This window comes from Podarcis melisellensis, assembly GCF_964234715.1.
Source record: "Podarcis melisellensis genome assembly, chromosome: 2".
Taxonomy (NCBI): Eukaryota; Metazoa; Chordata; class Lepidosauria; order Squamata; family Lacertidae; genus Podarcis; species Podarcis melisellensis.
The window spans coordinates 109,904,890-109,932,553 of NC_138529.1; the positions used below are offsets into that span (position 1 = coordinate 109,904,890).

Sequence of the window (27,664 nt, forward strand, 5' to 3'; positions counted from 1 at the left end):
ACTTTCTGCAGGAAAGTCAGGTTCTTTTTTTCGTTAAGTGGGTTTGTTGAGTTGGAGTGGGTGACTAGCTCCACTTTAAATGCTCAAATCTTTAAATCAGGGGTAGGCAACCTAAGGCCCGGGGGCCAGATCCAGCCCAATGCGTGCTTTTATTTAAAATGCATCTCTGGGTTATTTGTGGGGCATAGGAATTTGTTCATTTTTTCTTCTTCAAAATATAGCCTGGTCTACTACACGAGGAACGGTGGACCGGCCCATGGCAGAAAAAAGTTGCTGACTCCTGCTTTCAATGTTAAAACCTACTGTAAACTTCTGGTGCAAACGTTCCACAAAATACATAGTGTCTGTCTGGAGGCGTTTTTAGCCACTTCTGGGTATTTATTTTATTTATTTCATAAAAATTATACACCATGTGATTCTTGAAAAAGAGATCTTAGAATGGTTTACAAAAAGAATGAAACATAAAATATTGGTAGACCCAGTTAAAAGCAGCAATTTAAAGAAACAAGATAAGGAAACAAGATAGATAAAGAATTGTGTAAACTAATCATGGACAAAGCCATCAAAGTAAGTAACAATTTCCTTCTAACTTCCTCCAGCCCATCTAGTTGTAAAACAATTTGAAAACAAGTTTCCTAACTTGTTAGGAACTTAGCATCCTAATATTTTTAAATACAATGTACACTGTATAAATGTAAATAAATTAAAAATATTCCTCAGCTATCAAGAAGATAGGGACAAAACAAGAGGGCAAGAAGAACATACATTTAAAGAAGATTGGAAAATGTTTATTGAATATATGGAAAATAAAACTGTGTACAGCTGAAAACGCGGGCAGCATTAAGATAAATTCAACAGAGTAAATAATTCTTGATGGATGTAAAAGTAGAAAATTGATTTGAATGGTTATAGTAAAATATGCAGGGATTTGGATATGTAAAATGAACCATGGAAAGAAAAGAAGGGAAGTCACTGGATATTTTGAAGTTTGTAAAATGTTTATTTGAAATTATAAAGCAGAAAATTTAATTAAAGTTATTATATAAAAGAAGAAGAAGATAGGGACAAAATTAGAATTAGAGGGCTGTATGCCCTTCATTGCCTCTGGCTCCACCATGTTACTTGGAACCTTGCGATATTAATTTATAGTGTTTGATTTCGGTATGGAAATTTGTTCTAATATGCTTAGTTCTGGCTTATTCCATTCTACTTTTGTTTTAAGAACATAAGAAGAGGCTCTTGGATCAGGCCAATAGTCCAGTACTACTACTATCCTACAGTAGTAGTAGTAGTAATAATAATAATAATAATAATAATAAAAATTTATTATTATTAATAATAATAAATTTATTATTATTTTAAATTTATTATTTATACCCCGCCCATCTGGCTGGGTTTTCCCAGCCACTCTGGGCGGCTTCCAACAGAATACTAAAATACATTGATTCATCCAGTATTAAAAGCTTCCCTAAACAGGGCTGCCTTCAGTTGTCTTCTAAAAGTCTGATAGTTGTTTATTTCCTTGACATCTGATGGGAGGGCGTTCCACAGGGAGGGTGCCACCACCGAGAAGGCCCTCTGCCTGGTTACTTGTAACTTTGCTTCTCACAGTGGGGGAACCGCCAGAAGGACCTCAGAGCTGGACCTCATTGTCCGGGCTGAACGATGGGGGTGGAGACGCTCCTTCAGATATACTGGACCGAGGCTGGTTAGAGCTTTAATGGTCAACACCAACTTTGAATTGTGCTCGGAAACTTTATAAAGATCTCTCATGCTGCCTCTTGAGTGCTTTTCCTCTAAAAAGTCCCAAACGTTGCAGCCTTTCTTATTTTATTTATTTATGACACCACCTTAGCCTTCAAAGGATCAAAAGGTGGTGTACACAGTTCTCTTCCTCCCCATTTCATCTCCACAACAACCCTGAGAGGTAGGCTAGGCTAAGAGATGGCGACTGACCAGTGATCCCCTTGATCATTTTGACGGTCCTTTTCTGAACTTTCCCCCCCTTTCCTTTGACCTCGGTTATTATACGACGTTTATTATAAATAAATATATGAAAAAACCCTACTATTATATTATATTATATTATATTATTATATTATGTTATATTATATTATATTATATTATATTATATTATATTATATTATATTATATTATATTATATTATATTATTATTATATTATATTATTGTTAAATATTATTTTATATATATATATATACGGAATATGTGCAGCTTGTGGACCTAACACATAGAATAAGAGAAGAACAACATACGTTCAAAGAAGATGGGGAAATGTTTATTGACTATATGGGGGGAATTGTGTACACTTGAAAACGTGGGCAGCATTAAGATAAATTCAACAGTGTAAGTTTTGGTGGATGAAATAATGGAATGCTGGATGGTTTAGTTTAATGTAAAATATGCAGGGATTTAGGTTGTGCAAAATGAAACGTGGAAAGAGAAGAAGGGAAGCCATTGATATTTTAAGGCTCTCTCTATTTTTTTTTAAAGCTGCTTCTGCTCTGAAAGCGGCTCCTCCAGCTTCTACCGCGCGGCTTATTCTCGCAGGATCCTCCTCTGCTTTCCCCAGGGATCAACCCGCAAGGAAACGCCCAGGCAAGTCTCGGAAAGGAGAAACGAAACTTAAAAAGGGGGTGTCTCCCAAGGCTCTCCGGGGAGACGCAGCGATGGCGGCCGTGCAAGGGCTCTGCGATGAAGCGACGTGCTCCGTCTGCCAGGACTACTTCCGAGACCCGGTGACTCTGGACTGCGGGCACAACTTTTGCCGCGCCTGCCTGGCGGGTCTCTGGGAAGGATCCGGCCCCGACTCTCCCTCCTGCTGCCCGGAGTGCAAAGAAGCCGTGCAGCCCAGGAACTTCAAGCCCAACCGGCAACTGGCCAACGTCGCGGAGCTGCTCAGGAAACTCCAGGAGGGAGAAGGGGGAGACAGGCGCGCATCAGGCGCGGGGCAGGGGCGCATGTGCCAAGCGCACCAGGAGCCGCTGAAGCTCTTCTGCAAGGACGACGAAGCGCCCATCTGCGTGGTGTGCGACAGGTCCAAGGAGCACCGAGAGCACCGCGTGTGTCCCATGGAAGAGGCGTCCCAAGAGTACAAGGTAGGGAAGTCAAGGCGGTGGGTGGGTATCTGCCGGGACTGCGCCACGCGCTTTTACGCGCTGCGCAATGAGGCTCACTACTTGCGCGCACTGTTGTCGTTTAGTCGTGTCCGTCTCTTCGTGACCCCATGGACCAGAGCATGCCAGGCCCTCCTGTCTTCCACTGCCTCCCGCAGTTTGGTCAAACTCGTGTTCGTAGCTTCGAGAACACGGTCCAACCATCTCGTCCTCTGTTGTCCCCTTCTCCTTGTGCCCTCAATCTTTCCCAACATCAGGGTCTTTTCCAGGGAGTTTTCTCTTCTCACGAGGTGGCCAAAGAGCTTCAGGATCTGTCCTTCCAGTGAGCACTCAGCGCTGATTTTCTTCAGAATGGATAGGTTTGATGTTCTTGCAGTCCATGGGACTCTCAAGAGTCTCCTCCAGCACCGTAATTCAAAAGGATCCATTCTTCGGCGATCAGCCTTCTTTATGGTCCAGCTCTCACTTCCATACATCACTACTGGGAAAACCATAGCTTTAACTATACGGACCTTTGTCAGCAAGGTGATGTCTCTGCTTTTTAAGATGCTGTCTAGGTTTGTCATTGCTTTTCTCCCAAGAAGCAGGCGTCTTTTAATTTCATGGCTGCTGTCACCATCTGCAGTGATCATGGAGCCCAAGAAAGTAAAATCTCTCACTGTCTCCATTTCTTCTTTGCCAGGAAGTGATGGGACCAGTGGCCATGATCTTCGTTTTTCTGTTGTTGAGCTTCAGACCATATTTTGCGCTCTCCTCTTTCACCCTCATTAAAAGGTTCTTTAATTCCTCCTCACTTTCTGCCATCAAGGTTGTGTCATCCGCATATCTGAGGTTGTTGATATTCCTTAAAGATATAAATTGCAAACTGGCATTGTCAAACACCAACGTCATGGGACAAAGGAAACTATTGTGTGAAAAATCGAATGTGGACAATAAAAAGAAAGCATTGCCAGAAATATGTAAGATGCAACCCAAACAAATCGCTGTCAAACGGCGCGCCTCTGAGCCGTGCGCCTGATATATGGGATCTAGCGCTGGGTTGGGGGACAGTGTGGAAGCTCGGATGGAGGGCACTATATCTTGTTTTCTTTTTTGGGTAGGGTTGCACCCCAGAAAGGTCAAGTCCGTGCTGCAAACACCAGTGTGGTGAGAGCCAGTGTGGTGTAGTGGTTAAGAGCGGTGGACTCGTAATCTGGGGAGCCGGGTTCGCTTCCCCGCTCTTCCACATGCAGCTGCTGGGTGACCTTGGGCCAGTCACACTTCTCTGAAGTCTCTCAGCCCCACTCACCTCACAGAGTGTTTGTTGTGGGGGAGGAAGGGAAAGGAGAATGTTAGCCGCTTTGAGACTCCTTCGGGTAGTGATAAAGCAGGATATCAAATCCAAACTCTTCTTCTTCTTCAGCAAAAACAACGCGGGAGGCAGCGGACAGCTGTGAGTCATTGGTCTCTGTAGCTGCAGCAGGCATTGTGACTGATTCTCCAGGCACGCTCCATTGTCTCTCCAGGCAGACAAATGCCAAGTACAATTGTAGGGGTTCCCTAGGTTGTCTGTTGGCACCCGCGGCCCACAGGGCCCTGTGCCTCCTGATTTTTTTAAAATGTCTTTTTTAAATGGCAGGATGCCCTGTAGCTCTGAGTTCCAGCTGCCAAGCCTTTTAATTCCCCTTCTCCGAAATAACCTGGGCACAGGGGGCCTTTCAAGGAAGAGGGCAGGGCCGTTGGAGATTTGCTTTCTGGCTGCCTGCTAAAACACTCTTTTTCTAAGGGGGGGGTGAGAGAAAGGGGATTCCAGTGATGCTTGGAGGGGTGGGGGGGACAGGGGAAGGGCAACCAGAGAGACCAGTGGTTGTGGCGTGGTTGTGGTGTGCGCCTATGGGTGGGCCAAATGATGTGAATCATTCAAAGGTTCTGCCTTTGAAGACTGGGGTGTGACTATTTTTTGAGTTGGAAATTGGTTTCGAATTGACCTTTTTTTTCCTTTTAGCTATGCAGAATGCCAGAGTAGGAACCCAGCTCCAGTTTAGGATGTTGTTGTTGTTTAGTTTTTTAGTTGTGTCCGACTCTTCATGACCCCATGGACCAGTGCATGCCGGGCCCTCCTGTCCAGTGGCGTAGCATGGGGGTGCAGGGGGGCCCGGCCGCACCGGGCGCAACATCTGGGGGTTAGGGTTAGGGGGTGCAAATCCACGGGTTAGGGGGTGCAAATTACTTGCCTTGCCCCGGTTGCTGACAACCCACGCTACGCCACTGCTCCTGTCTTCCACTGCCTCCCGCAGTCTGGTCAAACTCATGAAGAGAACAGTCCAACCATCTTGTCCTCTGTCGTCCCCTTCTCCTTGTGCCCTCCATCTATCCCAACATCAGGGTCTTTCCCAGGGAGTCTTCTCTTCTCATGAGGTGGCCAAAGTATTGGAGCCTCAGCTTCAGGATCTGTCCTTCCAGTGAGCACTCAGGGCTGATTTCCTTCAGAATTGAGAGGTTTGATCTTCTTGCAGTCCATGGGACTCTCAGGGAGCAAAGACAAAAAAAAATCCTCTGCACCCCATTCTATGGTCCTGATTTGAGCCAAGATCCCTGGGCTGCCAATTTGTGGGTCAAACTAGCATTCATGAAGATGGTGAGGGGATTCCCCAAAAACCTTAAGAGCGCTTTTGGGAGGAATGGGGAGGACATACATGGGAAGGTGAGGATGGGTGAAAATGGGGAACAAAGGTTTGCAGAAGAAATTGTAGTTTCCAGAAAGGCAGAACCACCTGTGTAGTGTAGTGGTTTAGAGTGTTGGAGCAGGGCCTGGGTTCAAATTCCCACTCGCTTGTGAAACTCACTGGGTAACCTTGGTCCGGTCACTGCCTCTTAGCCTGGCCTACCTCACAGGGCTGTTGTGGGGATTAAATGAGGAGGATGGGGAGAACCACGTATGCCAGCTAGAGCTTCTTTGGAAAAGAAGGTGGAATATAAATGCAATAAATAATAAATACATTAACCATTATTATTAATAATAATTAATTACATTTATATACCGACCTTCACCCAAAGATCTCGGGGCAGTTCACAATATAAAAAATACAGAAAAAAGCACAAAATAAATAGCTGGAAGCAAAACAAAAAAAACCCTCCCCCACAAACACATTTAAATGGCTATAAATAAAAAAGCCATAAACTCATAAATCATAAAAGGCCAGGGTTAGCTAATGTGATATCTTCCAGACGTTGTCAGACTCCCAAGGCTGTGTGTACAGACCATAGGTTTAAATCACGCCATGTCACCCAAAGAATCCTGGGAACCGTGCGAACTACAAGTCCCAGCACCCTTCACAAACTACAGTTCCCAAAATCCTTTTGGAAGGGAAATGTGCCTTGAAATTTTGTGTCTGTGTGTACATGGCCCTACTCTTGCCAGTCCCAGCCAGCATGGCCAAATGAGTTTAGCCACTCTGGAGGGCAAAAAGTTAGTTACCTTGAAGATAGCTCAGTTGGCCTGAGACACTTAATCTCAGGGTGATGTGTCTGAGCCCCATGTTGAGCAAAAGATTCCTGCATTGCAGGGGGTTGGCCTAGGTCAGGGGTCTGCAACCCGCGGCTCCGGAGCCGCATGTGGCTCTTTTACACCTCTGGGGCGGATACTAGCGAGGGGAGGAGGCGCATTGTGCGCCCCGACACTCCCCACTGTGGCGGGCGCTGTACTGGCTGTGACGTCGCCTGGGGGCGGTGCGTGCATTAGTCACGCACCGTCTCGACGTCACCTTCCACCCACCCGCTACATTGTAAGGGGCATGTACGCTGGTCACTGCATTGAAAGGGGGCATGTACGCTGGTCACTGTTTTGAAGAGGAGTGAAGAACACACACACAAAAAAAAGGTAACTTGTTAATTTAACGTTTATTTCTATGAGGAGGAGTAATTCTGAGGGGTCAAAAAAGAAATAAAAAAGTGACAAAAAAGTTATTTTTATAATGACGAGTTTTGCGGCTCCCAGTTTTTTTCCCCTTCGGAAACGGGTCCAAGTGGCTCTTTTTGTCTTAAAGGTTGCAGACCCCTGGCCTAGGTGATCCTCATGGTCCCTCCCAGCTCTACAATTCTATGATGCTATGATTCTACCCTAGCCTGTCATTCTCTGATCAGACGTGTATTCCCCCCCCCCCCCAGGCATCAGGTGGACTGACCTCTGAATAATTGAAATTGAAATACTTTATTGTCACTTGTACAACTTGTATACAGTGAGATTACACGAGCACCCCAACTCAGCTCTCTTAGTCAAAATTAATTCCCCTCGTTTACTGACGCACACCCACCAAACCCGAAAGTCAGCTGCCCTGTTGTTATCTTTTCATTCAGCAGCCTAACAGCCCACGGATAGAAGCTGTTCTTTGCCCTGTTGGTGCGACTAATCATGCTTCTATATCTTCTGCCTGAGGGCAGGAGATCAAGAAAGTGCAGGCCAGGGTGTGAATCATCCCTGAGAATTTTCCTCACTCTCCTGAGGCAACGCTCTTCCGCTGTTTCATCCAGTGGATTCACGGGACAGCCCGTAATATCTTGTGCTCTATTCACCACCCTCTGTAGGAGGGTGAATGTCGCAAAACTCTTTTATATTTTTTAAGGAACAAATCAAGGCCCGCCTAGAGTCTCTGAAGGATGAGAGAGAGAAACTTGTGGAGCAGAAATCAGCCGAAGAGTTGAGGAGGCAGGAGTGTGTGGTAGGTATTTTTTCTTGCAGATCATGCGTTAGGACTCCTCAGGCCACCCTGTCACTAAAGAGAAATAGCCTCCTGTGTGTTGGCCTGTATAGGTGTTGTTCTGTGGTGGCTATGGACTCCTTAGACTAGGATGTACAGGGTGGAGCCGTTCAGTTGCTTTCCAGAATGCCCAGCTGAGCTGATTCTTGTCACTTTTCAAGAACACGGACAGGAAACAGATTTGTCACACACACATTCAAATCACCTGTGTGTTTGCTCCCCAAAGTGGCAGCTTGTTGGTCGCCCAGAACACAGTTGCCGTTGGAGGACTGATGAATGGAATGAACTGGAGGATGAGTAATAAATTTCCACAGGCGATGGCACCTGTTTATACCTGTTAGAATGTGTTTATAAATCTGGGTGGGACGCGGGTGGCGCTGTGGTCTAAACCACTGAGCTTCTTGGGCTTGCCGATCAGAAGGTCGGCAGTTCAAATCCCCGTGACGGGGTAAGCTCCCGTTGCTCTGTCCCAGCTTCTGCCAACCTGGCAGTTTGAAAGCACACCAGTGCAAGTAGATAAATGGGTACCGCTGTGGCGGGAAGGTACGTGGCCTTTCCGTGTGCTCTGGCTTCCGTCACGGTGTTCCGTTGCGCCAGAAGTGGTTTAGTCACGCTGGCCACATGCTGTCTGTGGACAAACTCTGGCTCCCTCAGCCTGCAAGCAAGATGAGTGCCGCAACCCCATAGTCGCCTTTGACTGGACTTAACCGTCCAGGGCTCCTTTACCTTTTTACCTTAGATTAGTTGGGCAAAATGCCCCATTTCCTTAATCTATAGCAGTGTTTCCCAGACTGGGATCTCCAGCTGTTTTCAGACTACAATTCCCATCACCTTGACCACTGGTCTTGCTAGTGAGGGATGATGGGAGTCGTAGTCTGAAAACAGCTGGAGACCCAAGTTTGGGAAACACTGATCTACAGCTTACGAAAGAGCTTTATTATGAACAGTCAGGATCCTTTGACTGAAGCTCCTCATCTCCCTTTGCCCCTTTCCAAATGTATTTCCCCCACTCTGCCCACTTCCCTCCGGTAGGTGGGGTTAGAAATGGAGAAGCAGAAGATCAGAATTGCCTTTGAGAAGATGCAGGTGTTCCTTGAGGAGAAACTGAACCTGTGGCTCAGCCAGCTGGAAGACGTGGAGAAAGAGATGGGGAGGTGGCAGGAAGAGAACCTCTCCAGACTCTCCGAGGAGATTTCGCAACTCAGTGAGCTGATTGCGGAGATGGAGGACAGGAGCCTGCAGCCTGCGAGTGAATTCTTGCAGGTGAGACTCAGCACAACGGTGCCAGGTGGGCAGAAAGAAGGCACAAGCCTTTTGTTTTACGCAGTCAAGGAATAGAAAGGGCAAAGGAATTTCCTTGCTATGAAAAGGGGCCCAATGCTTGTTTTGTCTTGTGCAACTGACACCTCTTCCCCCCCCCCTCTATTTCAGGACATCAGAAGTGCTTTGAGCAGGTATGTGGCTATGGCGATCACACAGGGTCCCCAGACGTTCAACGGTCTATTGATCCCTGTGCCACCACTGTGCTCGATTCCCCGCTGTCACCAACCAGTTACTCTCTGGTAAAACACTGAGTCCAGTCAGTTGTTAAAAGTGAACCAAAAAACCAAGTTCGTTTTACGAACATTAACAAGTTTATGGTTCCTCAGATAATATTCCTGTCAGTATCTTAACTTTTGTTTCTTTACCAGCCTATACCTTCCTAATACCTTCTGACTGTTCATTAAATAGATCTATATCCCGTGCTTTTTTTCTGGGGGTAACAGGGGGCCGCATGCCCCTAAACATTTTGTGAATCTAAGTTTGGCCTCATTGACAGGTAGTATTTCAATAGGAGTAGGAAAATGAGAGTACAGTGGACCCTCGGGTTGCAAACGTGATCCGTACGGGAGGCACGTTCGCAACCCGCAGCGCCATGTCTGCGCACGTGCGAGTCACGATTCTGTGCTTCTGCGCATGTGCAAAGCACAATTTCGGCGCGCGCCGAAACCCGGAAGTAACCCGTTCCGGTACTTCTGGGTTCAGTGCGGTGCGCAACCCGAAAATGCATAACTTGAAGCGTCTGTAACCCGAGGTACCACTGTACCCCTAAACATTTTTTGGGGGGGAAAGCACTGTATATATCTATACAGTGGTACCTCGGGTTACATACGCTTCAGGTTACAGACTCCGCTAACCCAGAAATAGTACCTCAGGTTAAGAACTTTGCTTCAGGATGAGAACAGAAATCGGGCTCTGGCGGCGCGGCGGCAGTGGGAGGCCCCATTAGTTAAAGTGGTGCTTCAGATTAAGAACAGTTTCAGGTTAAGAACAGACCTCCAAAACGAATTAAGTTCTTAACCCGAGGTACCACTGTATATCTCTTCCTTATTCCCTACATCTATATAACTCTCCCTTATTCCCTGACCATATTCCCTTCCAGGCATGAGAAGAACTCAGTAGGGCACATGGCGGACCTTTCTCCGAAGATGGAAGAGGCGCTCAGGTTTGCGTCGCAGAAAAACTCTGCTTTAGAAAAGGCTTTGGAGAGCTCTCAAGGTAATTTGGGTACCTTAAGGAGGGAAATGGAGGTCTCACAGTATGCACCAGTTCCAGGCTGGGTTCAAGGAAAGTAAGAAACCTTATCCTCTCCCTTCCCTATTGGTGGTTCTTGGTGGTACTTTTAAGATGCAGGAATGCTGTATCAAAAAGAAAAAGAAAACAGTCTGCTGCTGTGCTTTGCTTCTCCATGGCTTAATTTTCTCTATCAATACGGATTTTTTACTCCCCTTCAGTCTGAACAAGGGTAGTGTTGAAGGGGGTGGTGCTTGACTGAAGCAGTTTAGAAAGTGGTAGTTGCAGAATGAGTGACTGATGAATGGGAAGGCTTCTATACACCCCAAAAGCCATGAAAGACAGATGTTCATTGCCATTCACAGTAAAAACTAGGGGTAGTCTAACAACTGCATAAGCTTTCTGCAAGCAAAACAGGACAATTGATGAATAAATAGTTACTCTGAGGGGAAACCCCCAAAGATCCACTTGGTTTGAGAGGGTTGTGTTTTTTCCCCAATGGTGATATTTAAATTTGTTACTCTTTCCTCTATTTAATAGATTCTCTGACACAAGCCCTGAACAAAGGTAAATTATCTTTAAAGCATGTGCCCCACATTGATATGGGAAACTTTTGAGGGGATTGAGTTATTATTATTATTATTATTATCATCATCATCATTATCAACAACAACAATAACAACATTTATTGAATTCATAGACCACCCTATACCCAGAGGTCTCAGGGTCGTACACAGAATAAAAAATCAAAATATAAAACCACAAAACACATCATCAAAATAAGAAGGACAACATGGGACGTGGACAAAAGCCCCTTGTTCACATCATTGATGTGATGATCAGATGACATTTTGCAACTGACTGGGCCAACCTTTTGGGAAATTCAATCAGAAGTATCTAGGCTGGGGGCTGATTAGGGTTGATCTGGGGGGAGTGTAGAAGGGTTGGCATGTTCATGAAGACAGGAGTGGGGTAGAGCCTAAGATTGTGAGGTGTGAACTCAACTCTGCTGCCACTTCAAATCAGCAGACCGGCTCTTAACCTTACTGAAATATACTCGGAGTCGAGAGTGGATTTCATGCTCTTTATTCAGCTCATAGTGGTGAGGAGGGAAGGAAGTTCCCCCAGAATGTCTGCTTTATATACATTATTTACACAATGGGCCCCACGTGATTGGCTAATTCCGGGATTCTCCTGTAGGCCAATCAGGTTGCGGATTCACTTCCACCTGGAGCTGGATTGGGTGGCTCCTGTGGACCAATCAGACTGCTGCGTTCTGGATCCTATTGTTCTAGGACCAATCAGACTGCTGCATTCTGGGTCCTGTTGTTCTAAGACCAATCAGACTGCTGCATTTTGGATCCTATTCAACTCAGTACATAACCCCTTACCTGTTTATTCACCTGTGAAACATCTTGAGGTAAAAGAAAATAACCTCAACAATCAAAACGATTCCACATGTAAAATAAATCAGATTCAATGCAGATCAGACTGGAATGGGGTCTACCATCATCCATCCTCTCTCTGTCTCTCTTTCTGTCTGTCTGTCATGCAGTGAGTGTGACCCTGGATCCGGAAACTGCGTCCCCAAAGCTCCTCATCTCTGAGGACCTGAAGAGTGTGAGAAGGGCAGCAAAGAAGCAGGATCTGCCCGACAACCGGGAGAGATTTGACTGGATGCCCTTTGTGCTGGGCCGCGAGGGATTCACCTCAGGAAGGCCTTGCTGGGAGGTGGAGATTGAGACGGTAGACCAAGCCATGTGGGGTCTGGGTGTTGCCAAAGACTCAGTCAGGAGGAAGGGTCCGTTTAGGCTCAATCCGAATGAGGGTGTTTGGGCTCTGAAGAAGCAGTTTGGCGAGTCCTCGCCTTTTCAGCTCATGGCTTTGAGCTGCCCCGAGCCGGTCTCCGTGACCGTAAGGCAACTGCCCAGGAAGATCCGGGTTTCCCTGGATTACGAAGGGGGTCTGGTGGAATTTTTTGATGCCGACGCCAACGAATGTCTCTTCACTTTCTTTGCAGGGTCATTCTTGGGGGAGAAGATCCGCCCCTTCTTCCTCTTGGGTTTGGGAGTCACTCTAAAGTGTTGAATTTTTTTGTGGGATGTGTGTGATGAGCAGGGAAAACCCCCCAACAAGACCCACCACCCTAAGTAGACAGCATTCTGGAACCTTCTCAGTGGCTTTTAAGGCGCCTCAAAAATAGAATAAATACTCATAAATGCACACATATCTAAATATATGAACCATGTGTTTGAAATAGTACAGGAGAGCAATCCTGAAGCCATTTTGACTCTCCCAATGGCGTCAAATATTCCTCTGCAGTAAGGGGGAAGCCTTCCCTTTGTGTTTTTGCTTACAAATCCTGTCTTAAAGGGCATATTTGTGTGTGAATAGGGTGAGCCTGTGAGCTGGACTTGGGAACTAAAGTATTAACCATCACAAAAGAATGGCCAGGCTGCCCAGGTAATGCAATCAGTGACCATTATCAGGTATCCTGGCAGGCAGGATTTCTGCTGCAGACAGCCTCCATCTGTGATGTATGTATGATGATTTGGGGGTGGTCTTGGGCTACAGGGGAGGCAATTTCAAAAGGCTATATAGGGGTTTGCACACCATTGTTCGGGGTTCTCCTCCCTCCTGCATGTGGTGACTCTGTTGCAATAGTTTAATAAAGATCAGACTTACTAAGATCAGACTTACTAGCTGCTTTGCTTCTCAATATACTCTGGTTGGCCTCTGTTTTCTCCTACGAACAGGGAACCTTAGAAAGACTCTATATGGGCTCCTCGATACCACATAAAGGAAAGAGGAGCAGTTTTTCTTGTAACACTGTGTAACAACTAGGCAAAGGGGCTAAACAGCTTTCAGGCACGACTTCCAGTTCCCAAGGTTTTAGGACCCTTCATTGGCAAAAGCAAACAAACAAACAAAAAAATTGCAGATTTCAAGGATTCCTTTGGTGGCTGTGCTTTGAAATAAATTATTGTTGTTGTTAATAATAATAATAATAATAATTTTTTATTTATATCCCGCCCTCCCCAGCCGAAGCCGGGCTCAGAGCTGCTAACAACAGTAAAATAATACAGCATTCTAAAATCAATTCATTATAAAACCAGTTCAAATCAAATTACTGGCAACCATTGGGCTAGAGTTCTGTGAGGATTACCAAAGGAGGGGGTCAGATTGTGCCCTGGCCAAAGGTCTGGTGGAACAGCTCTGTCTTGCAGACCCTGCGGAAAGATGTCAAGTCCCGCAGGGCCCTAGTCTCTTGTGGCAGAGCGTTCCACCAGAAAGGAGCCACAGCCAAAAAAGCCCTGGCTCTGGTTGAGGCCAGCCTAACCTCCCTGTGGCCCGGGACCTCCAAGGTGTTTTGATTTGAAGACCGTAAGGTCCTCCGTGGGACATACCAGAAGAGGCAGTCCCGTAGGTACGAGGGTCCTAGCCCGTATAGGGCTTTAAAGGTTAAAACCAGCACCTTAAACCTGATCCTCCACTCCACCGGGAGCCAGTGCAGCTGGTATAGCACTGGGTGAATGTGATCCCGCAGCGAGGACCCAGTAAGGAGTCTCGCTGCGACATTCTGCACCCGCTGGAGTTTCTGGGTCAGTCCCAAACCAGTGGATTCAAGTTACAGGAAAGGTGACTGGCAGTTCCCCAAAATATTAAAAAGAATCTATAATACATTGATGCAGTGGCAGAGGAGAGAGGAGAGAAAATCAAGGGGTCTAAACATTGTCACTACTTCATCTCAATCGTTTGACCCTAAACAGAGGAAAGCCACCCTTATCTTGCTTCTTTGTTTATAAGTTTTTGAGGGAAGACAGAATTATGTTGAAGCGAAAAGAAGCATCTAGTACAGTTTGAGTTTCCTTGCACTGGTTATGATATGTAGGAAGGAATCTGTTGCTCCCTTCACCCGGTAGACCCAGACCCAGCACTGAACGACTGCCCTCTCTTAGTAGTTGCAAAAGTACAACTGCAGGCTGCTCACAGGTGGAAAGGCATTCCAAGAAATAGGGACCACTGTGCAACTGAGGTTGGTCCTATTTGCACAGAGTGCCTATGGGTGAATAGATGCTCTCACGCTGACATCCCTCTGCAGATGTCCAGGGATCTTGTGACGCAACCCCCACTTGCCCTTTCTACTCATGGGAGACCTTTCACGCAGGCAGCGTGAAAATGAAGCTTAGGTCTGTATCCGTGTGGTACTGTCTCCCTTGCAAGTGTATGTTTTGGGACCTGTAGCTTTCTAGGTCTGGTGTTTTGTGAGTTTGATCAGGTTTGCAATCACACTGCCTAGTCAGTGCCAGACTTACGTATAAGCTAAACAAGCTATAGCTTAGGGCCCCAGTCCCCCCAAAAAATTAAAGGGTGAAAAACTGGATGTACATTTCCAAAATATAAGATTTTTTAAAAAATGGAACCTACATACAGCAACAGTGTTTTGTGTTGTGTAGGCTCCTATGATGTACATATTTTGTTATGTGCAGATGGCTTTAGATACCTGTTAGGTCCATAAATTACCATATAGCATATAATCAACACAGAAAACAGTGACAATTTCTTGTTGACGAAGGACAGCTGGAGATACAAAGGGCCCCATTACCTTCAGTAGCTTAGGGCCTCATCAAACCTAAATCCAGCCCTGGTCCTAGTTCACACTTCCCAAGATTAGCACATACAATGATGCAATATATGTGGAGACATTTGAAAGCTATTTCCATGTTCATCTTTAAAGAAATCTTCAATTCAGAAACACACGGAGACCTTCCCCTTTGTGAAGATGCTTGCTCCTTCTGCTGATGTGTGAAATCCTGAATGTTATTTGCTTGCTTTTTGACAGCCATGAAGAAAATAAAGTTTGTTTTCTGATTTGTTGCCTTCTGCACTTTCTTGGTATGGAGAGAAGGGCCACCTCTATGAATATCCTCTTTTCAGGATTGCGCTCTGATGGGGGAGAAAGTTTATTTATTTACATAAGGGTGGTTTTTTCCTCCCCTCTCCCTGCCGCCTCATTCTGCCTCTTAAAAGAATCCAGTGCTGGTTTCTCAAGATCACTCACAAATCAGGGAGTTGTACTATGAAGCTCATGCTGCGGGGGGCGGGGGAGGAGATAGAAATTGAATTCCATTTGCTTTTAAAGGCAGGGTTACATAATTCACACTTTCTGATAAAAAACGCAAGTAACCATGCTCGGAAACAGGCATTTCTCCAGATTTTGTGACGCTGTTCTCCAACCAAGTTATGTGTACAGAACATGCCTCTACTAGGGCAAAGTGTGCAGAGGGAGATTTATTACAATAGGAATGGAAGTCAAGAACTGGGGTTTTGAAATACTGGTTTATAATAAAACAATTAGAGAACGGGCAGCTGAAGCAGCAGCTCAGGCCTTCACAGCAAAACTGCGCCTGCATGAAATATGTGCAGTAGCACCGCCTAGTGGTTAAAGGTAAAGGGACATTAGGTCCAGTCGTGACCGACTCTGGGGTTGTGGCGCTCATCTCACTTTATTGGCCGAGGGAGCCGGCGTACAGCTTCCAGATCGTGTGGCCACCATGACTAAGCCGCTTCTGGCGAACCAGAGCAGTGTACAGAAACACCATTCACCTTCCTGTCAGAGTGGTATCTATTTATCTACTTGCACTTTTTGGCGTGCTTTCGAACTGCTAGGTTGGCAGGAGCAGGGACCGAGCAACGGGAGCTCACCCCATCGTGCCCTTGGGGTACGCCCATGGCCTCATACGGCTTCCTCAGTCAGCATTGTCTCTCCTTTAAGAGAACGACTTTGAGCCAAAGCAGACGGGATGTATTTTTTAAACACTTGCTTGCTAATCTGCCTATAAAGGAAGTGAATTTGAGCCAGCCAGATTAACCCACCCACCCATGTGTTCTGTTGTTTTAAGGCTGCTTTCCGCAGCAGGCTTCACTTCTGCCCTCAGAGCTGGGGGGAGTGGGGGTGGGAGAGAGAGACATAAAACAGTTGTTTAGTCGTGTCCGCCTCTTCATGACCCCATGGACCAGAGCACGCCAGGCACTTCTGTCTTCCACCGCCTCCCACAGTTTGGTGAAACTCATGTTCGTAACTTTAAGAACACTGTCCAACCATCTCGTCCTCTGTCGTCCCCTTCTCCTTGTGCCCTCCATCTTTCCCAACATCAGGGTCTTTTCCAGGGAGTCTTCTCTTCTCATGAGGTGGCCAAAGTATTGGAGCCTCAGCTTCAGGATCTGTCCTTCCAGTGAGCACTCAGGGCTGATTTCCTTCAGAATGGAGAGGTTTGATCTTCTTGCAGTCCATGGGACTCTCAAGAGTCTCCTCCAGTACCATAATTCAAAAGCATCAATTCTTTGGCAATCAGCCTTCTTTATGGTCCAGCTCTCACTTCCATACATCACTACTGAGAAAACCATGGCTTTAACTATACGGACCTTTGTTGGCAAGGTGATGTTTCTGCTTTTCAAGATGCTGTCTAGGTTTGTCATTGCTTTTCTCCCAAGAAGCAGGCGTCTCTTAATTTCGTGACTGCTGTCACCATCTGCAGTGATCATGGAGCCCAAGAAAGTAAAATCTCTCACTGCCTCCATTTCTTCCCCTTCTATTTGCAGTGGCCATGATCTTAGTTTTTTTGATGTTGAGCTTCAGACCATGTTTTGTGCTCTCCTCTTTCACCCTCATTAAAAGGTTCTTTCATTCCTCCTCACTTTCTGCCATCAAGGTTGTTTCCCAATCTTAAAGACACCTAAAATCCCCAGGCTTTGTTTTGGGGGACACACACACCAAAGATGGCATTCAAACCACCCCCACCCCACAAGCTGCACATGAAAACCTTTTTATATAAGGCATGGGACTTCAGGTTTAACACAGGGAAATGGCTGGACCAAAATCGCCTGGATGGAGGAGAGGAAAGTAGCAAAGCACTGGAAGACGCAAGATCTACCCACCTTGGAAGAATGGCAGATGCAAGTAATAGACTATATGGAACTGGCAGAAATGACCGGCAGAATCCGAGATCAAGGAGAAGAACAGGTGGAAGAGGATTGGAAGAAGTTCAGAGTTTACCTACAAACACATTGTAAAATTTATGAATGCTAAGGGCATTGTAAATGAAATGAAGGGGTTCTGGTGATTAAGATCAACAAGAGTATAAATGGGAGGGATAAAGGATGAATTAGAGTAATAATTGATTTTGCTGAATTAATTTTTAAAGTGGAATACAAGAAAGGAAAGCGGGTGGAAGTAAGGAAAATAAGATCTGGAAGGGTATTAATTTGAAAGAGAGGTTTTTTTATGCTAAATTTTCTTTTTTATGTTTTTCTTTTTTCTGTTTGTATTTTTGATGTGTATTGTTTGTTGTTGTTTTTGTGATTTTAGTTAATTCTTTATTGGTTGTTGACTTTTGTAAAACCTAATAAAATATGATTATTATTTTTTAAAAAAAGGAAAGCAGAAGGAAGCTGCCGTGAATGATGCCGCTCAGCTGTCCGATTCATAGGCAGACAAAGGCAGAGATGCAACTTGCCACTTGGGATCCAAGACTCATAGAACTGTAGAGCCGGAAGGGACCCGAGGGTCATCTAGCCCACCCCGCTGCAATCCACTTGGGCTACAGGAAATCGGCTGGGATGTGCGTGCGTGACAGAAGATCACTTTCCAAGATAAATTGAGGGGGGAGGGGGAGCGGGCAACTAGACGCGCCATTTTGTAAAATCGGCGACAATGATATTATCCTTGCAGAAATGAATGGTGCTTGTGTATGATAAAAAAATGGAATAAATATTTCAGAGAATTATGTAGAAAAAGCTACATAACAAACTGTGCGCTAGAATTAAGACAACCGAAAAAGTACAATGAGGATGATTGGAAGTTTCTTACAGAAAATGTTTTTGGATAAGATATGTTATAACTGATATTCTTTACTTACTGTTAATTTTATTATTATTATTATTATTATTATTATTATTATTATTATTATTATTATTTTCTTTATCGTTTTTCTTTTTCATTTCCATGTTTAGCTCCGTTGTAAGCATTTGTAATATATTTGTAAGATGGTGTTTTAAATCAATAAAGACGATTCAAAAATAAATAAATTAAAAAATCGGCGACAAGTTTCTGAGTCACTTCTTCGCTTGCAAAATACTTGGGGACTGGACTAATAACTTTGACATGCATCCAGTTCTCTCCCCACATTCCAGCTCTTGCAGCTGAGCTCAGCTGGATCCGCCCCTGCCCGGAGGCATTTCCAGGAAAGGAAACACCCTTTCCCCCAAAGTCCTAAAATTGTTCAAAGGCTGGAAGGGAGGAGGAGGCGGCAGTAACAGCAGCAGCAGCCATGGCGTCCGGAGATCCCTTGCAAGGGCTCCGCGAGGAAGCGACTTGCTCCATCTGCCTGGATTACTTCGCGAGCCCGGCGACCATCGACTGCGGCCACAGCTTCTGCCGAGCCTGCCTCGTCCAGTACTGGGCAGAATCCGGCGCGGGCCCTTCCTGCCCTCAGTGCAGGGAAGCCACCCAGCAGAGGATCCTCCGTCCCAACTTGCAGCTGGCCAATTTAGTGCAGCTGGTCAGGCAGCTCAGGGCGGACGCGGGAGAGGACTCGGGAGAAGCCAGCCCGGCCTCCTGCAAGGACGACCCAGCCCTGCTCTTGGGGGCGGAGTGCGACCCACCCAAGGGGGATCCTGCCCCCCACGACTCCTCTCCCGCAGAAGAGGCTTCCCTGCAGTATAAGGTTGGAAACTTCAAGGGAAAGAGATTTGCTTGTTTGTTTGTTGCATTCCTGCAATGCAACTCCTGCATGGCGTTCCTGCATGGCAGGGGGTGGGCCTCGATGACCTTTGGGGTCCCCTCCATCGCTGCAATTCTGTGATTTCCTATTCTAGGGTCATCTAGTCCATAGGTAGGCAAACTAAGGCCCGGGGGCCGGATCTGGCCCAATCGTCTTATCAATCTGGCCCGCTGATGGTCCGGGAATCAGCGTGTTTTACATGAGTAGAATGAGTCCTTTTTATTTAAAATGCATCTCTGGGATATTTGTGGGGCATAGGAATGAGTTCATTTCCCCCCAAAAAATAGAGTCCGGCCCACCACAAGGTCTGAGGGACAGTGGACCAGCTCCCTGCTGAAAAAGTTTGCTGACCCCTGATCTAGTCCAACCCCCCTGCTCAGCTAAAGCATCCAATTTTGGCTTAAAAACTTGCAAGGAAGGAGAATACACTACCTCCTGAGGGAGACCATCTCACTGTTGAACAGCTCTTACTGTTTCATATACAGTGGTACCTCGGGTTAAGTACTTAATTCGTTCCGGAGGTCCGTACTTAACCTGAAACTGTTCTTAACCTGAAGCACCACTTTAGCTAATGGGGCCTCCTGCTGCAGCCGCGCCACCGGAACACTGTACCTCGGATTACATACGCTTCAGGTTACAGACGCTTCAGGTTACAGACTCCGCTAACCCAGAAATAGTACCTCAGATTAAGAACTTTGCTTCAGGATGAGAACAGATATTGTGCAGTGGCAGTGGGAGGCCCCATTAGCTAGTGGTGCTTCAGGTTAAGAACAGTTTCAGGTTAAGAACAGACCTCCAGAACGAATTAAGTTCTTAACCTGAGGTACCACTGTACATACCATTTACTGATTTCTATACCAACTTTCTTTTCCAGGCAGTAGTATTCTTCATATCTTTTGCCGCTTTATATTTCAAAGGGGGGGGAAAACCTCAAAGCAATTTGCAACAGAGTTTTACAGAGCAAAACACATTCAGGCTTCAAGGGAAATACTTTTAGATCCTTCTCTAAGTGACACTTCACTTTCTGCATATATTGTTTGCCTACTTGATGTAAACAGAAGAAGGGTGGGAAGCCAGTTTGGTGTTGTCTTTAGAGTGTGTCGGACTGGGACCTAAGAGATCAGGGTTCATGTCCCCATTCGGTCAGGAAGCTCACGGGGTGAGTCACTTGCCTCTTAACCTACCTCACAGGCTTGTCGTAGGGATAAAATGAACCATGTACTCCTTGGTGAAATGCAACAAGTAAGCTCTTCTGCTTAAGAAAGCTGGGGAGGCCACCCAGAGGGAGATGCCAGATGACAACCAGGCATCCCAAGATCTTCATGTGGTCACAATTGGAGTTGCAAAACACTTCCAAGGAGCTCAAGTTGGTGTTTCTGGTTCTCCTCTCACCCCCCTCCTCCAATTTCACTCTCACAACAACCCTGTGAGGTAGGTTAGTCTAAGACAGGCATAGGCAAACTCGGCCCTCCAGATGTTTTGGGACTACAACTCCCACCATCCCTAGCTAACAGGACCAGTGGTCCAGGATGATGGGAGTTGTAGTCCCAAAACATCTGGAGGGCCGAGTTTGCCTATGCCTGGTCTAAGAGATGGAGACTGGCCCAAGGTCACCAAGCAAGCTTCATGGCTCAGCATGGATTCGAACCCTGCTCTCCCAGTTTCCTGGCTTTCTCCCCATCCCTCCTTCCACAGAAGCAGTGACATTTTAATGTTGTATTTTAATTTTGTTTTTAAGTTGTATTCATTCAACTTGTTTTTATTATTGCTTGTTAGCCGCCCTGAGCCCAGCCTTGGCTGGGGAGGGCGGGGTATAAATAAAAATTATTATTATTATTATTATTACAAAAAACAAAACACAAACAGAAAAAATAACAGATATAGAAAACTACAAAACTAAAAACAATTTAAAAAACAAGTAAAATTTCATTCACTTATTTTCTTATAACTTACTTCCCAGACCTCCTCATACCTCCCCTTTTTGTATTCCAGTTCTAATTATTAATTCAGCAAATCCTCACCATTGATTTTCATTTAATTTTCAACCTTTCTTTTCTTTTTTTCCCTCCAATTTACTTAATCATTACAGCTGAGAACCACTTAATTTCTAAACCAACATCATTCTAACCATTATTATTATTATTCTCACTGCAATTTTATAAATACCATTTTTGGTCAAGAGCATAACTGAGAGGTGACTTTCAATCTGCCGTTCTGCACATACTGACTTTGGAGTAAGTCCCACTGAACTCACTGGGGCCTACTTCCAAGTAGAGACACGCAAGTCTGGCTTTAACACATATTTGTTGCTTTGGTGTCTCTGTTTTTAATTATCTTCTGTGTCAGTCGCCTCGAGGCAGTTGTTTAGAAGGGGATAAATACTTCGGTGATGATGATGGCATAATGGAAGGCAACTAAAAATAGATGCATTAGAAAGAAACCACCAGTCAGTGTGTGCGATCCGACATGAATTGAACTCCTGACAGAGGAAAAAATGTTTTCCTGATTCTGCAGAGGAAAATCAAGTCCCACCTGACATATCTGAAAAAGGAGAGAGAAAAGCTGGTGAACCTAAAACTTGCTGAAGAGATGGGGAGGCAGGAGTGTCTGGTAAGTTTGTGTTTATTATGGGTCCTGTTATTGGGCTGTGTGTGGGACGCGGGTGGCGCTGTGGGTTAAACCACAGAGCCTAGGACTTGCCAATCACAAGGTCGGCGGTTCGAATCCCCGTGACGGGGTGAGCTCTTGTTGCTCAGTCCCCAGCTCCTGCCAACCAAGCAGTTCGAAAGCACATCAGAGTGCAAGTAGATAAATAGGTACCACTCCGGCGGGAAGGTAAACGGCGTTTCCGTGCGCTGCCCTGGTTTGCTAGAAGTGGCTTAGTCATGCTGGCCACATGACCCGGAAGCTGTACGCCGGCTCCCTTGGCCAATAAAGCGAGATGAGTGCCGCAACCCCAGAATCGGCCACGACTGGACCTAACGGTCAGGGGTCCCTTCACCTCTACCTATTGGGCTGTGTGTTGTCAGGTGGAATCCCCATGGCCTTCTGGAAATTTAACATTTCTGGGAATTTTGAAGCTATGGCGGGGGGGGGTAACGTTCCCCCCTTGCCTGGGGAATGGAGTCACAATTTACCGTATTTTTGGCTCTATAAGACTCACTTTTTCCCTCCTAAAAAGTAAGGGGAAATGTGTGTGTGTCTTATGGAGCGAATGCAGGCTGCGCGGCGATCCCAGAAGCCAGAACAGCTTCTGGCTTCTGAGATTCAGAATATTTTTTTTTCTTGTTTTCCTCCTCCAAAAACCAGGTGCGTCTTATCGTCTGGTGCGTCTTATACGGTAATATTATGGTAAAAAAATAGACAATATTTATGTTTTTAAAAGGAACTTTTACAGATCACAAGCCACTTTGTTACTTTAGAAGCATAAAACATACACTAGTGGCCAAAATTGTGGAAACCTTTTGGGGAAAGTGTATTTCTGAGGTTTGATGCCCCATAATATCATTTTGGGGTGGAGTAATACCATAAAACTATGTACCAATAGAAAGATAATTTAATGAAGAATGTGATGCAGCAAAGGGGCGAAAGTGGCCCCTTTTCTGTACCCGCAAGTTTTGTGAACAACCATGCCAAAGAACCTCATCATTGCACCTCTGTCCCCTCGCCCAATTTCTTTGCGTTCTCCCTCCCTGCCCAGATGTTATTTGAAACGGAGAAGAAGAAAGCCCAGTCTTCCTTTGAGCGAATGCACCAGTTCCTTGTGGAGAAACAGCACCTCTGGCTAGGCCAGCTGGAAGATCTGGAGAAAGCGATGGAGAGGAAGCAGGAGGAAAACCTCGCCAAACTCTCCGAGGAGATTTCCCGACTCAACGAGCTGATCGCGGAGATGAAATGGAAGTACCTGCAGCCCGCGAGCGAATTGTTGCAGGTGAGTATACAATACCCTGTGAGGAGCTGAAGAGGCCTAAGGGATGAAAGAAGGCACCGACTCAAGTCTGGTCTCCTTGATTTCGGGCATGTTGCTTCCACTCACGTCCTGGATGACTTTCACCAATAAGCAAAGTCCTTGCCTCATAGGGGCTGCCACGCTCCTGTGTTGCTGACCTTGACTGGCTGAGGTCCATAACTCCAATGCCTCCCTGTGAAGGGAGGGAACTAGGTACAGCTTGGGGGGGGGGGAGTATTTGATCCCCTGCTAAATTTGCTCGTTTGCCCTCTGATGAAGAAATGACCAGTCCATAATTTTAATGGTAGGTTTATTGTAGCTGTGAGAGTCAGAATAGTAACAGGAAAACCCCCCAGAAACCCAGGAGAGATTGATGTGCATTATAATGAGTGAAATAAGTACAGTGGTACCTCGGGATGCGAACGGGATCCGTCTGGAGCGGCTAACAACAATAAAAGTAACACAACATTCTAAAATCAATTCGTTTTAAAATCAATTCAAAATCAAATTAATGGCAACCATTGGGCTAGAGTTCTGTGAGGATTACTGAAGGAGGGGTTCAGGCTGTGCCCTGGCCAAAGGCCTGGTGGATCAGCTCTGTCTTGCAGGCCCTGCGGAAAGATGTCAAGTCCCACAGGGCCCTAGTCTCTTGTGACAGAGCGTTCCACCAGATTGGGGCCACGACCAAAAAAGCCCTGGCTCTGGTTGAGGCCAGCCTAACCTCCCTGTGGCCCAGGACCTCCAAGATGTTTTTGTTTGAAGACCGTAAGGTCCTCCGTGGGACATACCAGGAGAGGCGGTCCCGTAGGTACGAGGGTCCTAGGCCGTATCGGGCTTTAAAGGTTAAAACCAGCACCTTAAACCTGATCCTGTACTCCACCGGGAGCCAGTGCAGCTGGTATAGCAATGGGTGAATGTGATCTTGCAGTGAGGACCCTGTAAGGAGTCTTGCCGCGACATTCTGCACCCGCTGGAGTTTCTGGGTCAGTCTCAAGGGCAGCCCCACGTAGAGCGAGTTACAATAATCAAGCCTGGAGGCGACCGTTGCGTGGATCACAGTGGCTAGGTCAGGGCGAGAGAGGTAATGGCAATTTGTTTTTCACAGACAAGGAAGGGGGCAGAGGAGTCCCCATTGAACAAGTAGTAGCCCTGTGTGTGATCTGCCTGTGCTGCTGGCACCCATTTCTGTCTCTCTCTCTCTTTATCTTTCAGGACACCAGAAGTTCCTTAAGCAGGTATGTGGCTCTTTCTCCCCATCCCATTTCATAGAAACATAGAATTGTAGGGTTGGAAGAGACCGCAAGGGTTATCAAGTCCAACCCCCTCTTTGCATCAGGAAGTTTAGCTCCCATGGAGTTATTTGGAAGAGAAAATATATTATTTCCCTCCATCTCGTTTATTTTTTACTCCCCTCCTTTCCCCCCTGCTCCTTCTCCTTCCTTTTCCGATTTCATTTGCCATCAAACAGCTTAAATCCCGTTTAAAAACAAACGAAACAAAACCCAGATTTCTGCATACGGCTTCCTCCGAAAATCCTGGGAACCGCAACTTGCCCCTCCCTGAGTTACAGTTCCCAGCGATTTTAATAAACCACAGCTTCTAAGAATCTTTGGGGAGTCGCCATGTGCTATAAATGTATTTTGTGTCTGCAGATTTAGGGGTTTTTTTTGTCGGAAAGATCACAAGAGGATTTAGGGGCATAAGGTGGGGTCCCCTAAGTGCTGTGGACTCCAGCTGAAAGCCGTTCTCCCAGCTGCTTATAGCATCTAGATCAAGGGAAGTAATAGTGCCACTGTATTCTGCTCTGGTCAGACCTCACCTGGAGTACTGTGTCCAGTTCTGGGCACCACAGTTCAAGAAGGACACTGACAAACTGGAACGTGTCCAGAGGAGGGCAACCAAAATGGTCAAAGGCCTGGAAACGATGCCTTATGAGGAACGGCTAAGGGAGCTGGGCATGTTTAGCCTGGAGAAGAGGAGGTTAAGGGGTGATATGATAGCCATGTTCAAATATATAAAAGGATGTCACATAGAGGAGGGAGAAAGGTTGTTTTCTGCTGCTCCAGAGAAGCGGACACGGAGCAATGGATCCAAACTACAAGAAAGAAGATTCCACCTAAACATTAGGAAGAACTTCCTGACAGTAAGAGCTGTTCGACAGTGGAATTTGCTGCCAAGGAGTGTGGTGGAGTCTCCTTCTTTGGAGGTCTTTAAGCAGAGGCTTGACAACCATATGTCAGGAGTGCTCTGATGGTGTTTCCTGCTTGGCAGGGGGTTGGACTCCATGGCCCTTGTGGTCTCTTCCAACTCTATGATTCTATGATGCTATCAAGGTCTTCCCCCAGTCTCTGCTACATGAGACTATTTTGAACGTGAAGCATGTACTGTACCACTGAGTGGTGCTTTGTATCTGCACCGGAGCTCCTCATCTCTCTTCCGTTTGGCCTTCCTGATCCTCCCCAAAAACAGCAGCAATGGAATTTCATTGAGACAGGTTTGTATAATTAAGCTGGATTAAAGCATTCTGGTGCATCAAACTCCCTTTAAAAAAAGAATCAGCCTTTTTGCAGGAAGGAAAGTGATGGAGAAATGTGGAATAATAACCTCCACGCAAACAAATCAGAATGAATGCTCCCTAGACAGTGGACGGTGCATCACCTCCATGCAAGGTTTGTGCAAGCAGCTCAGGATGAATGCTAAGTAAATTGGTCATCTAGAAGCACTTCGATGCTTACAGAAAAAATATGTTTTCTTACTTTTAAAAAAAGTTATTTATGATTTTCAATTTTATGCATTTCAATAATTTTTTACAAACATTTTAACATTTCAAAACTCAACTCCCCCCTTTTTTGCAGTTCCTTAAATTTATTTATTTTATTTTCTGCATATTCCAAATTAACTTAATCATTTTTTCATCTACTTTAAATGTATACTCTTATAAGCCTGAAGGTTATTACCATAATCCCGCCACTGTTCTTAACTTTTTACAGTTGGTTTGTAAATATTGAATAAACCATTTCCATTCTTTTATGAAAAAGTTTATCTTGATTTCTCATTTTTCCAGTAAGTTTCACCATTTCTACATATTCCCTAAGTTTTTGTATCCATTCTTCTTTCGCCTGCACTTCTTTCCATTTTGGGCCAAATAACATTCTTGCCGCCGTAGTCGCATACATGAATAAGTTTCTGTAGGGTTTGGGTAGTTTTGCCCCTATAATTCCCCAAAGGGGAGCTAGTATGTTTTACTAATGCTCCATAAACACGACTGTATTCCCTTCTAGATACGAGAAGAATTTGGGAGGGCCTGCAGTGGTCCTTTCTCCCAGGCTGGAAGAGAAGCTCAGAGTTTTCTCGCAGAAAAATGCTGCCTTGGAGAAGTCTATGGAGAACTATAAAGGTACTGAAGGAGGACGGGAGAGGACAGTAGCTGGCACAGGGTTAGACAGGCAAACTACTGTTCAGCTGTCTTCCCACTGCCAAGAGCTGCAATAATAATAATAATAATAATAATAATAATAATAATAATAATAATAATAATTTCATTTATTTATACCCCACCCATCTCTCTTGGTTTCCCCAGCCGCTCTGTGGCTCCCAACAGAATCTTATTAATAATAATACAATTAATAATAATAATAATAATAAAGCGATAAAACATCAAACAATAAAAACTTCCCTAAACAGGGCTGCCTTCAGATGTCTTCTAAAAGTCAGACAGTTGTTTATTTCCTTGGCATCAGATGGGAGGGCATTCCACAGGGCGGGCGCCACTACCGAGAAGGCCCTCTGCCTGGTTCCCTGTAACCTCACTTCTCGCAGTGAGGGAACCACCAGAAGGCCCTCGGTGCTGGAACTCAGTGTCCAGGCTGAACGATGGGGGTGGAGACGCTCCTTCAGGTATACTGGGCCGAGGCTGTTTATGGCTTTAAAGCTCAGCACCAACACTTTGAATTGTGCTTGGAAACATACTGGGAGCCAATGTAGGTCTTTCAGGACCGGTGTTATATGGTCTTGGTGGCCACTCCCAGTCACCAGTCTAGCTGCCGCATTCTGGATTGGTTGCAATTTCTGGGTCACCTTCAAAGGTAGCCCCACGTAGAGCGCATTGCAGTAGTCCAAGCAGGAGATAACCAGAGCATGTGCCACTCTGGCGAGACAGTCCATGGGCAGGTAGGGTCTCAGCCAGCATACCAGGTGGAACTGGTTCCTGGGAGGGCATAGGAGCTCAGCTAGGTGCAGTGGGGCAGCAGCACCAATCTGATGACCCTGCTGCCTCACCTTCACCGCGCTGGCCTCCACACGCCTTTCCCTTTCAGTAACCACGAATGACGCTCAGCACTGAGAAAGCAAGTGAGCCATGCCATGCTGTCTGTGGCAAACGCTTCTGGCCATGGATGCAGCTATCAGCTCCCATTCCAGGCTGTTCGCAAGGAAAGCCAAATCCTTTTAGATGGGGACCTGTCTTCTCTGGAGACTCCTGGAAATGTCTGAAAGGGCATCTGAAGAAC

At 45.8% G+C, this 27,664-nt stretch overlaps 1 protein-coding gene across 1 annotated transcript in view; it reads left to right on the forward strand.

The window, feature by feature from the left end:
- Positions 1–2,643: 2,643 nt before the first annotated feature.
- LOC309361113 (uncharacterized protein) overlaps positions 2,644–27,664 on the forward strand; it is a 29,098-nt gene continuing 4,077 nt past the window's right edge. Inside the window, exons 1-12 of the mRNA XM_081896065.1 lie at positions 2,644–3,117; positions 7,737–7,832; positions 8,904–9,134; positions 9,303–9,325; positions 10,294–10,409; positions 10,965–10,991; positions 11,980–12,507; positions 18,705–19,150; positions 21,722–21,817; positions 22,908–23,138; positions 24,369–24,391; positions 26,438–26,553. Of these exons, the coding sequence (XP_081752191.1) occupies positions 2,689–3,117; positions 7,737–7,832; positions 8,904–9,134; positions 9,303–9,325; positions 10,294–10,409; positions 10,965–10,991; positions 11,980–12,507; positions 18,705–19,150; positions 21,722–21,817; positions 22,908–23,138; positions 24,369–24,391; positions 26,438–26,553 (2,362 nt within the window). The 5' untranslated portion in view covers positions 2,644–2,688. The remainder of the gene's footprint in view (positions 3,118–7,736; positions 7,833–8,903; positions 9,135–9,302; positions 9,326–10,293; positions 10,410–10,964; positions 10,992–11,979; positions 12,508–18,704; positions 19,151–21,721; positions 21,818–22,907; positions 23,139–24,368; positions 24,392–26,437; positions 26,554–27,664) is intronic.